Source organism: Hesperophylax consimilis, chromosome 1 (genome assembly GCF_061612785.1).
Source record: "Hesperophylax consimilis isolate HC1 chromosome 1, BYU_Hcon_1.0, whole genome shotgun sequence".
NCBI classification, from domain to species: Eukaryota; Metazoa; Arthropoda; class Insecta; order Trichoptera; family Limnephilidae; genus Hesperophylax; species Hesperophylax consimilis.
Window position 1 is genome coordinate 7,905,244 of NC_142836.1, and position 15,013 is coordinate 7,920,256.

Genomic DNA, 15,013 nt, shown 5'->3' on the forward strand with positions numbered 1-15,013 from the left:
TTGCTATACATAATATTAAAAGCTCTAATATACAGGGCGTCCGGGGGTAAAGTGCGCTAACTTCAAGGGGTGCTTCTACATGGTCATAGAAGTAAAAAAGATTAATAACTTTTGTGGAAATTCCAATTTTTTTTTCCATACACAAATATTTTTCCATAAAAGAAAATTTATTTTCCCATACAAACTACTTTTCTTTTTTTTATTAAAAACTAGCTTAAAACGTTGTAATTTCGAAAAGTCATTTATCTTTTAAATTTGTTTTTATTTCTTTTAAATTACATACTTTTTATATTTGTTTTAATTTCTTCTATATTTATCACAGACATAGGAATTAATAGACGAGAAGATAATGGCGAGGGGTAAAATCAACTGTTGAAGAACGAAGGGAGTAAGGCTGACTGTGATTCGTCAATAAATCAATCTGACAGTAAATAGGCATCTCGCATTATAATATCACCATTTACTTCTTAAAAGTAAAATCTGCTTTCGAATGAATAGACATTTTTACATGGGAGCGCAAATTACTCGCCACGTTATGAACAAATTTGCGAAGTCCAAATTCGGCAAAAAAATTCGGTTCTATTTTCAGAGTCGAATATTTCGTTTAAGTATTTAGTTAAGACACTTTTATAAATGTTCATAATTTACTTCCCAGCAACCAACCAGCTTTGTGTTTCGCGTCCAGACGTTTCTCGATGTGATAGTATATGTTTCTAAAACTGATCTATATTATACGATGTGAATATGCTTAAAATAAAGTAAAATAATGCTTATATATGGAATGTAATACGACAATTGGGTTTATTCTCTTTTTCACATCTATTTTTACAAGTTTTCATAGTACAAGTCAACATTTTGCCATGTTATTTCGTAAAATGAACCGATGATGCCTCGACCATAGTTCGCACAAGAATGATGGCGTCACGTTTTCAAATTTCACTTGAGGCCATACGCGAGCACAGCCGGCTCCAATGGAACCGGTATGGGGAGTGGGGATAATACGCTTTTAATCACTTAGGGCAGGTCTACTAATATTCATATGTCTATGATATTTATTCTTATTTTATTTAAAATTATATACTTTTATATATCTTTTAATTTCTTTTACATTTCATGCTTTATATATTGTTTTAATGTACTGTATATATAATCAACCACCACAACAAAAAAAGAAGTTAGCACACTTTAACCCTGCGACTAACCACGCTATATTATCGCTCTCCATACATTCCCATTGGTAGTGTATGGCGAGTGATGTGCTGAAATAGACCAAGCCAAGATGCATATAGCGTTATGTGTCACCTACCTTACCCCCGGACCCCCGTATATTTTAATTTGTTTATTAGCAACATTAACATAAAACTTCCATTGCAATAAATACCTAAGTAAATATATATGTAAAGCAAAAATGGATCGAATTTTAAAATGTTAAGTACAAATTTTTAATACCTATATATGTAATTTTGTAATTGGTCAGCGGCGTGATAGTCTATTATTTAACCCCTTGGGAAATTTTGGGAGATATTCTTCGCAGAAAACAAACAGCCCTAGAGTCTTTTATGTTGTTTGTTTTTGGGTGTTATGCCGTGTTGCGCTAACTCCTTCTTTAGTCCGAAACGTCGGCTAAAGAAGGAGTTAGCGCAACACGGCATAACACCCCAAAAACAAACAACAAAAATGCTTTTGGCCGTGAGAATCTAAAAAACTTACCAGCCCTAGAGTCTTTTTGAGAGATATATTTATCCGAGCCTGACACGGTCGCATAAAAGTTATGCTATCTCTTTTTTGTATTACGGTGAGAAATACAATTTAAACAGTGTTAGAAAGAGAGAATACCGCGCTTTCAGTTTGCATGTAAAAATTTACCGTAAATGCTCCTAAAAACTTATAATTTTTACATTACGAAATAAAGTGATGTGACAAAACTTTTATAATACATTTGTCAAATTAAATATACATATTTTTTTAAAGTAAAGTAGTAATTGGAGTTTACATGATAAAAACCATTAGCAAGCGACTTTAAAATCTCAATCTTTGTTTGTGTTCAAAATTATGTAATCCTAAAATCTGAAAGAATCTTATAAGAATAGTATTTTATTTTCAAATATATTCTAAAAGAGCAAATGTATCTGAAATCGAATGAAATTTGAAAATATTTTCCGCACAATCTGCATTCTGACAGTTCTCATATGAGACGTACACTGCAAAATGTCAGAGGCTTTACGGGTTAAATCAAGAGGTTTCAGATTTAATCTCCACTACTGCAAAAAAAATCACATTAATTCAGACCTTTTAAATTTAATTCTGTTGCCATTTTGAATGTTGTCAAGTTGATTGTTAGTGTTATGAGCAGATATCAGAATATATGCACTTGCATATTATTGAAATCGTGTTGGTGGTTAGTGCATATTTGAGCATTTTTTAATGCTTATGAGCTATGCAAATTAAAAATGAGTGACTATTTCACTTTTCTGAGGAAACGGTTTTTTTTAAACCAGTTTCTTTGGAATATATTGAAAAAATTTGATTATGTGTAATGTGTAATGGAGATGGACATGTTTAAGATTCGCTGTTCTCCCCCTCGTCCTCTAAGAACTGGGTGCATATGCATATTCAATACAATCAATCCGATGTCTAATGACGAAGTATACAAAAATAGCTTTAAAGTTATCATAAGAAAAATGATAAATAAATAATACACTATCTGTTTCCGAAAATGGAATTTGACCAGTTCATATTTTGTATTACTACAATAACTATGCACAGTAACTATAAATATTATTATCATGACTTTATAAACTAATTATAATTTCTTATCAGTCTGTCAAAGGGTTTAAAATCTTACATTAATGAATTAATATTATTACAGATTAGCAATGTCCATGCTAAAGAATTATTATTATTACAGATTAGCAATGTCCCTGCTAGAGATTTATTATCGTTAATCAGATCCAACAGCATTATCAACACAATAAAAAAAATTCAATCTATTTACACTGAATTTGCAATCTCCCAATTCCAGGAACATGCACAAATGATGTACAATACTTCTTTCGATTACAAACACAAATCAAAAAATATATGATTACAAGAAACGGTTCGATTTGTGTTTTGTTACTAGATCTGAATATTTACAAGTCAAATTCACCATAGCATTCCTCTACCTTTTCACCTTTCCATATATTTTTCACCGCACAACACCTGAGTGATCTCTACACAAACAAAAAATATCATATTTGAGAGGAAGAAATTGTCTAGCAGTCTTTATAATTAAGATCACCGTACTGTAGGATATTGGATTATTCCCTGTGCAGATGTATCAACCAATATATGCACACTATTTCCAAGGCACAGAATCCAAAATCCATCGCTGGTTTGGAGAAGCCGTGCATGGCACCAAGTGGAGCCTGATAATATTGTCAGCTGGGACCACCGCGTCGGGCTGGAGACACTGTCCACTGGGGACGTGCTTCAGTTTGTTCTGGCTCTTGTCATACTGCCACTTCTGCCTAGGGTAGCCGCTGCACCCCATCACCCGCACCACCCCCTTCCCCTCCCCCGCAAACTCCCCCTCCTGGGGAGCATCCAGGCAGATGGACTCATCCATCATCATAAACCCTTCTTCCGTGATCACAAAAAATCCATTCAAATTATCATCTTTAACACATTCTCCAATGGTAGCAGGTCCTAAGGGTTGCCCCATAACACCTTTACTGACAGGTCTCATGATGCATTTCTTTGTAGGGATATGTTTGATTCTTCCGAAGAATCTGTTATCTTTTGGGAAGAAATTTTGGGGCCAGACGTTGTCTAAATACCATTCGAAGCCTTTGCATTTGAGTCGTTTTTTCAACTCTAGGCGTTCGGTTATGTTTTGAGTGCCTGCTTGCGTGGCAACTTCAGGATTGAATTTGAAGAAGAAATCTGCCCAGGAATCCATCCAGACCAATGCCACTCTCGCTAGATTTGTAGATAGTATTTCTTTCATTCCACCAGGGAAGGAATATGGACTAGACTTCCTGAATATATGGCCGATGTGAGAACAAGGAGCAATTTCCACTTTGCCTCCGCATTGCCAGAGACGGAAGGACATTTCTAGGTTTTCTCCGCCCCATATTGTCATGTGTTCATCGTAGGCTCCTACTTCATAGAAGTAATCCTTCATAATGGCGAAAAGACCACCGGCCATGGCTGGTGAGGGGAAGGCAGCCGTCAGATCTGACTTCCGCTTCTGCAGTTCATTGTTCCCCAGGGTGTACCAGCGGAAGTGGAGATTCCAGTTAAAGGCTCCCCAGTGGAGCTCAAAACTTTTAATATATGCCAGGGTCTCATCATTGATGATATCTGAAACATTTTAATAAAATATGGCTTATGGTAGGGAAAACTTTAAACGAGTCAATCTAAATAACTTCCCGGCAGTGAGGGTTTTAGATTTTTTTTTAATGTGAGTTGTTTTAACCAGAAATTGCTGTGCGAAACAATTATGGCATTCAAAATAATAAAACCAGCATTTAAAGTAATCTTACGAATCAGTCTTAGAGTGAAGAAGAGAAAAAATGATAACGTCTGAAATATATTAGTTATTTTTAAACCAAAATGGTCTAAAAGTTGGGATTGTAATCTATTAAAACGGTGCAACTGTCAGAAAATACTGCTGTTATTTGTAAAATATAAACCAATTATCTGAAAATCAGGCAATTAGGGACGCGACGTTGGACCCAAAAGTTTTGTTGGTAAATTGAACTAACTGGATAATTTTTAGTGAAAAGATTATTAAAACTTTTCTCTCGGTCTGTAGTTTTTACAGACCATTGATTTACATAATTACGCACCATAATGACAGTTCAAAAACACTAACTGTAAAAGGGAATCGAACCCAAAAAGGAAACTATCTTAACCATTACTTTAATGACGGAGGTTAACGACATATATTTGGAGAAAATAAATTATGCACATTTAACAAAAACACAATCGCCTTACAATTAAACGTGTTTTAATTTTACGCAATTGATAAACCATTTACCATACATAAATGGTTATTTATCAGTTTGTAAATTTTAAAACAAGTTTATTAGCAAGGTAGAATATAAATTATGTTCAATTGATAAATATCTCTTCTATCTAAAGTACTCAAATTACATTTGTAATTATATTTGGAAAGTATTCGAATGCTTACCGAGGAAACTCCGCAAAGACAGTCCCACCCCAATTTCATTACATTTAAATTTGAATAAAACACGTTTCTAATTCATTAACGAGTATCTATCAAATGACAAAATTCAGTTTTCAAGTTTCAAAGTTTGAAAATTATTTTAACAAGGAAAACATTTTTTTTTTTTAAATTATATATAGGTAACTGGTAGATATTTAAGGTAGAAAGGCATATTATATTTAAGTTTATAATATTAAATTTATATTTGTATTTAAGGTAGAAAGTCAAAATTGATTTAAAAATGGATCGGGGTTCCTCATTGTGAAAATGATAGAATGTGTACATGTGAGATAAAAGAAATCAATACATCTGTGGTCAAAACTCGACAATCAAATTACCTATAACGGGGCACACTGCACTGTTAGGGCTCTCCGCCAGTCTCCCGAGCAGGGGCTCCAAGAACCCGGGGGCTGCCTCGCAGTGCGCATCCAGAAAAAGTAGCGCAGGGGCCACGGCCGCCTTGGCTCCGGCCAGACGAGCCCCCACGAGCCCTGTGCGACGGGGCATTCGAAGTACCCTACAAGGCACGGGGAACAGTTTAACAGCTTCTTCCAGCTGGGCACCGAGGTATGCTGGAAATGGAGGATTGATGTTATGATTAAAATACGGTGGAATGCATTTAACACGAAACCTAAGAGCAAAAATATGTTTGTGTTCCTAAGAGTTATGTATCTCCTTACACAGAGAATGTGATAAATTAAAAAAAGTTAAGTATTTTCTTCCAGCGTTTTAAAAATTTCAGTGAAATAAAGTTTAATTTGTCTTTGATAGTGAGGTAGATAATTAAAATCTATATAAATAAAAATGTAAATGTTTTTTCTCTTAAAAAATCTTAAATCTCCCGAAGTTCTTCACCAACTGCTTTGAAATTTTGGCACAAAGTTGCATTCAAATATCTGTTTTTATATACCTATACTATATAGATGTCACCTGTGACTAACTAACTAACTAACCATCACGCCGTTTCCCGCAGGGGTAGGCAGAGAGGACGGGCCGCCAAACAACTCAATCTTGGCACACACTTCTTGCCTCATTCACATTCATACATCGTCTCATACATACTCTTCTATTATTCTGACTCTTGACATGGCCCGACTCGAGTATTTGATTCACTTGATCGTGCCATGTCTTCCTCGGGCGCCCCGACTTCTGCTACCATTCACATTTGCATCATATATCCTCCTTACACTCCTATCTTCGCTCATTCGCTCTACATGCCCATGTGATAGGTAAAAACATGTTTTTTTTTACATTGTTTTTCTATCTGTACGGACAGACTGAGCCACAGCAACGCGTGGCGGGGTACAACTAGTTTGTAATAAAACTTTACAAGACCTGCACCGGATGCCAGATTCTCGCTATAAATTGTATCTTTTTTAAGTGCCCTTAAGTACACAAAAATGGTGCTAAAAATATTTACATAGTTTCATGATTAATCTGCATTTATTTGTAGGTATTTTTGACAAGTATTTTTAATAGGTATTTTTGATGGGTATTTTTAGTAGGTATTTTTGATGGGTATTTTCAGTAGGTATTTTTGATAGGTATTTTGGATGGGTATTTTTGATGGGTATTTTTAGTAGGTATTTGTGATAGGTATTTTCAATGGGTATTTTTGATGAGTATTTTTGTCGGGTATTTTCAGTAGGTATTTATGATAGGTATTTTCTTGTGGGTAATTTTGTCTAAATGGAATTCCGTAGCTACCTAATGTACAGAGTCAAATCAATAAAAATGAAGTTTTTTTTTTATAGAGCGTAGACGGTTTAAGTCTAGTTCCCGTGAACACTTAGGCCATAGGTCCATGGTACCATCTGCCATTTTACCTAATTCCTTTAACAGTAACCCGGTCCCTTTGATAAAGTTCACCAGGGTTGTCATTGGATATGTGGCTATGTCCTCTGGTTCTACGATGTGTCTTCCCAGGTAACTGAGCCTTGTTTCCAACAGCGGAATATTGACACCATAGTTCAATTGGAGTCTCTTCATTCTCTTCACATTTCCTGCATTTATTGGTGTTTTCCACTCCCAACAACCGCATGTGTCCCTGAGATGGCAGTGTCCCGTTAGCAGTCGAGTCCTACCAGTTTCCTCAGTGAGTTTCTGTCCATATTGAGTTCATCTAGGGTCTGATCCGTTTATGATTACTTTGAAATACCTCATTCCGGATGCCCTCTCCCATTCCTTCCAGTGCTGGGATTTGACCCACCTTTCAATATGTATTTAGGTGTGGCAAGCTGCCACTCCTGCAGTCAGCTCGGCAAGTAGTGCTTTCACCCCTTTCCTTGCTAGTCCGTCAGCAAGCTCGTTGTGCTCAATTCCTATATATCCTGGTTCCCAGATCAGAGTTATTTTATTGATGGTAGCAAGTTCTTCAAAAATTGTCCTGCATTCCATCACCAGTCTGGAGTCGTATCCGTAACTTTACCAGGACCATTAGGGCTACCTGGCTATCAGAACATAAGCTTATGTTCTTATTTCTGTATCCGATAAGTACATTCTCCTGTGCGCAGGCTAAAGATGCTTTCATCTCAGCTTGAAACACAGTGCAAAGTGTTCCTAGAGGTATACTAAGTTCCCTCTTGGATCAATGCAGACAGACCCCGGCCCCTGTTCTCTCCTCCCTCTTGGGCCCATATATGAACCAGATTAGTTCCTATTTGGAGGTTGGACCTGGAATCATGTCCCATTCCTCCCTTGTGAGGTACATCACTCTAAACTGTTGTCTGAAGAAGTATTCAGTTTGTTTGCCATCCTGCCTCATGACAGAGCTGTCAGTCTTGTTCCGATCTCCATATGACTGATTTTGGGCAACTCTCAACCTCTCCATTGTAACTTGAAGGCTGCCGCCATCGCCCACCCCTATATTTCATGGGGGCAGGCAGGTTCAGAACGGTGACATCACGTAAACCTCTCTCTGGGACTAGTATACATAGCGTGTGCTGTATTATACATTTAGCAAACCAAATCAAGTCTTCACCAACTTATAACATATCAAGCGTTTTGATATATATACCTCTGTAACAAGCAGCGTACACCAACATAATTTACCTCCATCACCAGCATCATTCACCAGTATAATTTACCTCTGTCGCTGGCATCGTCCACCAGTAAAATTTCGGCCAGCAGGGATGCAGGGGACCTGAGGGCCACGCTCCAGGCGGTCCTGAGCAGAGTGGAGAAGGCCTCATTGTGGAACACGATGATCACACTGACTCGGGGCAGTGTGCCATCGGTCGGATAGACTTTAGTCTTGCAACTGTAATAAAAAACAGTCTTTCAACAATTCCCGTACATTGAAGATCAAAATGATTCTTTTAAATAAATACATAAAATGTTTCTTAAGTTTTCTTTTCAGGCAATTGAAAAAGCATTTCACGTCTGGAATTTTAAGGTCGACAATTTTCATCTCGCAACATCATTTCCACCGTTACCTATGAAAATTTGAAATATCCCTGTCAAATGAGACAGTAAGCAGACATTGATTGTTCAATGATTTTCAATTGTTAAATAAAAAAGAAGATTTTTAAAGAGTGTAAGAATCAGATTTGACGGTCGAGGGGCAAGGCTCTAGAGCCTGTTGAGGTTGCAGGCTCAAATCCCGGCATGCGCAAGTAAATTTTATTTCATTAATTTGTGTTATATCACAATTTACTTATTGCTTGAAATGGCTTTGGCCGTTTTGGTGACCAGATCTGAATAGCCAGGTACTTCCTCACCTTTCTCTTCCCTATCCCCCCCCCCCCACTACTTTCAGCCTCACAACATACCTCAATCGGGGATGCTATAGTCTCCAGTCGGTTGGGAGCAGTTGGGACTCTATCAAATTTTTGTTTTTTTATAAAAATATTTTAAAAAGTAGTAATTTTTATATTATTATTATTTTTGATATTAGAAGCATCTCTATGCTCCTTTCAAAAGATCTCAGAAATAAAGGTAAAAATGTAGAAAACATGCTACAATACTTTGAAGACATTCATTAACAATTCATGAACCATTAGTCTTAAATGAGTGAAATAGAAAATAAATAAAAGCATATTCGTACCTCTGTCGCCGAACATCAGGAAGAGTACGGTTAAGAGGAATCCGATCGCTAGCCAGCAAGTTAAATCGGTGGATTTGGAAGAGCTGCCGCATCTTAGGAAGGTCTTTCGGAGCCATTTCCACTGGACGCCCATCGTTACCTACTCCTGCTATGGGATTGAAGTTATTTTCATTCATCAGCTCTGAAAAATTACCAAAAACAACTATTGAAATCAATTTTATAAAACAATTATCAATTACTCTGTCATCAAAAATTGTTAAACTGTAAAATAATGGAAAAAATGGTCACATTGTAGAGACATTTAAATTCTATTTGGTTTTGTTAGCCAGAAAGTAAGGTTACAAGGGCTCCTGAGGGCGGGGGAAATTTTTTTGTTTCAAAGTTGGCACACCTGGCTTGTAGGGGTAGCTAACGGTCAGTTTGTATGGTCCCGCGTGTTTGTCGGCCACTTTGTTAGTCATAGTAAATTCTTCCGATGAAGAGGTCATCGCGCGCTCCCGCCACCTCCCGTCCATGCGAGATCTGTGCGGTCATCTGTTTTTTGACTTTGCTGAAAAATAGGTTTTACTTGACAATGGGAGTCAGCCTCCTGCACGACACCGCCAGGTCCCACACCGCGCGAGTTTCGCAGGAGCTGCTGACATCGTTTGGGTGGAATAATTGTCACCCACCCCCCCTATTCACCCTACTTGGCGCCTTCGGACTCTCACCTTTTCACTAAACTAAAGGAGTTTTTGGATGGGACACGCTTTTCATCAGGAGGTCGAGGAAGCTGTGAAGAAGTGGCTGAAAGAGCTGGCAGCGAAGGTCTATGACACTGACATACAAAAGGTGGTGTCTCGACTACAGAAATGTCTCGATCTCGACGGCAATTATGTTGAAAAATAGTTTAATATATTTATGAAGTCTCCTGTGAATTTAAATTAAATACCAGCATTTTTCGATCCTACATAAATGTTGTAACCTTACTTTCTGGACGCCCTCGTAGTATTACATATGGACCATTATTCTTATTGCATTAGCCACGTTGTAGGATGCTCAAATAATATAATTACAGCACGTTCCAGAGTGGTGATACACTTAATACCGCTCTGGTGAAAGTTCATCATTCAGAATCAAAGTGTTGCGTGAAATTACGGTAAAGCTACCGAATTCCGCCTCACGCATAAAAATTTTAAAAAAATAACACTTGATTTCATCTTGATTACTAATGAAAACAACTATTTAAGTCAGGGGAGATGTAAATACGCACAAAATGGATTTTTAGGTTGTTAGTTTGGGTAATATTAATAATTTATGCATATTTCCTAAACATTTTCCCAACCTCCAAACTTAACTTAACTTAAAAATGAAACTATAATGCATATTTTACCATCTCTCCCGACACAAATAGTTGTTTCTCGTAGTAATTAAATAGAAACCAAGTGTTATTCTTAAAATGTAAGCATATTAAGCTTGAGGCAGAATTTAACAACTTTATTGAAGTGGCTTTAGTTGTGTTTGGTGATCATATCTGAATTCTCCTTCCCCTCCTCACTCACTTCAGTCTCACAACATACCTCGATTGAGGATGCCATAGCTGACTTATAATTTTTTTTACTAAAGAGAGATCTAAACACAACAAAACAGCCCAAAACCAACACATTACACAACACGCATTATAATTATTTTTAGTAATTATCCAGATTAAAAGTAGAAGTTTATTTCATGGTTTATAGAGCATAACTTATTGCATTACTATTCCATTTTAAACACACCATTATTGCGCAATGGTGGAAATGGTTCGTAGAATGAATGACATCACTTTTATATTATATTTATTACCTAGCGTAACATTGTCAGGATCAGGCCCAATGTAATGGCCGACCACCACTCTCATTCCTCGGGAGTCCCTCCACTCCTTCTGACCTTTTGATAATCTGTAAAAAAATACATATATAATTTTAATAACACATGCTTTATAATTTAATTTAATAAATTCGGCTGGGTACTTTTTTGTTTGAAATGTGTTCTATTTTAAGTATAGGTACAAAACAAAAGAAAATTAATAAAATCCCAAATCATATCAAAAAGAAAATTAGTTGTTTTTTTACAGATGGTTATTAGAATACCTCTCTTGGGTATCTGATACCAGGGGGGTATAACTCCAATCGAAAATTGGAACCGAAAAAAAGACACGGTAATCTCCATGACTTGTGACGTCACACGATTGCCCAACCACATCCACCAATGAAAAAATCTGAATGTAAAAACTGTTGAAAGAGTGGAATATCTATGGTGAAATCTTCTGTTTTTGTTTCTTGTCATTTCTTGTGTGTTTCTTGTTGTCAGACGCCAGTGTAGAAGTCAACGCAAAAATATTTTGAATATCTTATCAGTTGAAAATCTTAGCCTTCGCACAGGAGAATGTACATATTGGGTACAGTAATAAGAACATAAGAATATGTTCTGATCAGCCTTAATGGCCCGGGTAAAGTTACGGATGCGACTCTAGACTGGTATGCAGTGTTATTTTTAAATAACTTGCTACCATCAATAAAATAACTCTGATCGGGATCTAGGATATAAATGAATTGAGGGCAACGAGCTTGCTGATGAACTAGCAAGAAAAGGGGCGAAAGCACTACTTGAGGGAAACGAGCCGGCCGCAGGAGTGGCAACTTGCCACACCAAAATGCATATTGAAAGGTGGGTCCATCCCAGCACTGGGAGGAATGGGAGAGGGCAATCCAAAATAATCACAAACGGACCAGACCCTAGAAGAAACCAGGCAACTACTCAATATGGAGAGAAACTCACTAAGGGATTGGTAGGGCTACTAACGGGACACTGCCATCTCGGAAAACAGATGCAGTTGTTGGGAGTGGAAAATACCAATAGATGCAGAAAATGTGAAGAGGATGTAGAGACTCCAATTCATCTTTGGAGACAATATCCCGCTCCGTTGGGAACAAGGCTCATTTACCTGGGAAGACATTATAAAAGGGACCGGGCTACTTTTAAAGGAATAAGGTAAAATGGAAGATAGACAATGGACCTATGGTCTAAGTGCTCACGGGAACTTTACGTCAACCGTCCTCTTGAGTAATTTTTCTTTTTTAAATAATGGATTTCATGTGAAATATTTTTTTTATTTTACATAATGAATTATAGAAATCATTTTTTTTTAAATAAACATTAGGTAACATAAATAAGACTACTGTTTTTTTGCTTGTGCATAAAAAAATATTAAAGCTGCTATTAGGTTTCTATTAACAGTTATAAGCCTACTACTGTCACCAAGTACTACATAAATTCAATTATTTGCCGCCATTGTCTTGAAGGAATGCAACATGCTACAGTATCGCCTCTAGTGGCCAGCAAATACAAGTAAATACTGCCAATATTTTACTGGAGTTGGGCATATTATTTATTTTAGGGTATTTGTTTTTCATAAGGGCCAGTTTTTTCACAGAATTTGAACAATTTTTCAAATTTAAAACATAATTTTAAAGTTATGTGAAAGTTCTATTAAAGTTCAGTTATGTGAAACAGCTGGTCAATGATGATATTATAACAGAAATTGAACAGAAAGAACCTTTATAGAACTTGAAAATTCATTTTGAAATTTTGAAATTGTTGACATTCTGTAAGCCAACTAGCTCTAAGAAAAGATGGTTTTGGAAGGAAATACAGAGGTAGAACTATGTAAAACCAAATCACAGGTACAAATAGATAACAGAAAATTTACATTTGTACTCACAAAAAATATAATATTAACAAACAATATTCACAACAATTTGGGAGGCGGGTATGGGCCCCAGGAACTATTGATCGGATAACCAACATCTCTGCCATATGTCACCCCGGGTGGTTCTCTACCTTTGGTGACTTAGCAGGGGTGTCCGGTTTCATGGGGTATGTGTACAGGTCTTGGCGGCGGATTGATCTGCCACCAACTGCATGGCAGGCCATATCGGGAGAGACTTATTGAGGGACTTTTCACCTCTCCAGCAGGACTCTCTCGGAACATCGCCTTGCACCGCAGTGGGAGGGATGGATTCATATGTTCATCACTCCTGGACACACCGACCCCCAGATTCCTACCCACCCTTGATACATTTTTACTTCCCAGATGTTCCTCGTCTTTCCTTTCCTAATAAGACCCTCCACACAGCATCCCCAAAGACGACATAGCTCCTTGAGTGGAACTTGAGGATCGAACAGGAATAAGGCCTGGTCAACAGGATGCACATGACAATCACACCCATTTTATAGATACAATGTAATAAAGATTGACTTACTTGAGATTTACCCCCCATTGATTATCCGGGGGGGTGTCTGGCGAGGGGTAGGCAGAGAAAACCCACAGCAAGATTACAAATGAAGTCAAAACACCAAAAATCGCCCTTTTGCTTCTCCATCTTCCGCAGCCATTAAAGCAACCCTGCATCTTTTACACGACTGAAAACATTTTTTGAAATTACTGGTGTGAAGTCACGTACGTTTTACCGTTTCGAGTTTCGATCAACATTTGCACGAGAGCATTCGATTTGTGTATAACAGTTTATGAATAAAAGTGTTGATCGACCGACACAATTTGAAAGAGAAGTTAATTTAAGTCACAGTTACCATCCATGGAACGCAGAATACAATAGTTTCTAGTTCTAAATATAAATAATTATTAATTAAACTGTCAAAACTTCTGACAACTTCAAAAACTTACCAAAGTTATGTTGAAGATTTTATGCACAATGTCACCGAAATGATCTCATTCCCGTATAATATAAAACTTTTATGGACACCTAATGCAAATTGACTTATTTCGAAAGAATTATTTCGCGGAGAATGTTATTTTATTACAGCTACATTGCTTCTGCAACATTTTTGGCAAAATCTTCAATGCGGTACGGTATTTTCAGATTTTTATTCATATCATGGCTAGTAAAAAGGTCAGCTGAATAAATCTAATTAATTGACAAAACACGACAATGGACAAAACTACATAATGTGGTACTCATAAGTGGTACCATAAATATACCACTCTAGTGGTACTCATTGATAAACCACTCGCGCATAAATATACCACTGCGGTACTTGTTCAACAAGTTCGCCGGTTTTCATCTGTTGATTTAATTTCTAGGTAGGTACGCAAAATCTCTGTCCATGTCCAATATTAAATTTTAGTCATTTGATTCCTCTGTACCGTGTTTCTCAAAATGCTGTAAAAAGTTATTTTCAAAATAGAATGTGAGGAACCTCTTTTACTGTTCTGGGTTGATTACTTTTTGCACCGTGCACTACCGATGCGAATATAGACTCGAGACCGCGCAGACCTAAATAAGTTGGCGCAGACCAGTTGACTGTTGAAGGTTGTATACAAATTCATCTGAGTATAACAACAAAGCAAACTCTGCAAAGAAAAGTTTTTATTTGATTCTTTTTGAATGTCAGATGGTGAGTGGTTTGTTTATGGCATGTTTATGGTAGATGATGGTCAGATGGTAAGTGGTTTATTTATGGTCACATGTCATACCTAGGTAGGTACCGTGGTGGTATATTCAATATCTATGTAGGTACCTAAGCTACTCCATACTCAAACAAAAAATCTTGATTATGAATCATTGACCACCCTTTTGCAATTCTACAATTCTTCTTTCTAGTGTCCTGTCCTGACGACAATATTATATGTTTTATATTTATTAGGGACATACATGGAGGAGTTCATATTTCTATGCAAATTATGAAACACGATTTTTGTTTCATTTGAGTCAAAC

General features: G+C 36.9%; 1 protein-coding gene across 1 annotated transcript; it reads right to left on the reverse strand.

Annotated features, from left to right (window-relative positions):
* Positions 1-1,665: 1,665 nt before the first annotated feature.
* LOC149426211 (polypeptide N-acetylgalactosaminyltransferase 3-like) lies at positions 1,666-14,240 on the reverse strand. Its single transcript, XM_089636023.1, has 7 exons — positions 13,963-14,240; positions 13,541-13,700; positions 11,082-11,176; positions 9,258-9,438; positions 8,299-8,471; positions 5,551-5,784; positions 1,666-4,344 (listed from the first exon to the last, which is right to left on the reverse strand). The coding sequence occupies exons 2-7, from the start codon at positions 13,687-13,689 to the stop codon at positions 3,338-3,340; spliced, it is 1,839 nt and encodes a 612-aa protein (XP_089492149.1). The 5' UTR covers positions 13,690-13,700; positions 13,963-14,240; the 3' UTR covers positions 1,666-3,337.
* Between the last annotated feature and the right edge of the window lie 773 nt (positions 14,241-15,013).

Bases quoted from the DNA above. Each gene is read 5' to 3' on its own strand.
- LOC149426211 (XM_089636023.1), bottom strand. From the start codon at position 13,689: ATGCAGGGTTGCTTTAATGGCTGCGGAAGATGGAGAAGCAAAAGGGCG. The intron at 9,439-11,081 runs GTAATAAATATA...GTAATTTTTCAG, and splicing joins TCCTGACAATGTTACGCTAG to AGCTGATGAATGAAAATAAC. The intron at 4,345-5,550 runs GTAATTTGATTG...AAAATGTTTCAG, and splicing joins TGCAGTGTGCCCCGTTATAG to ATATCATCAATGATGAGACC.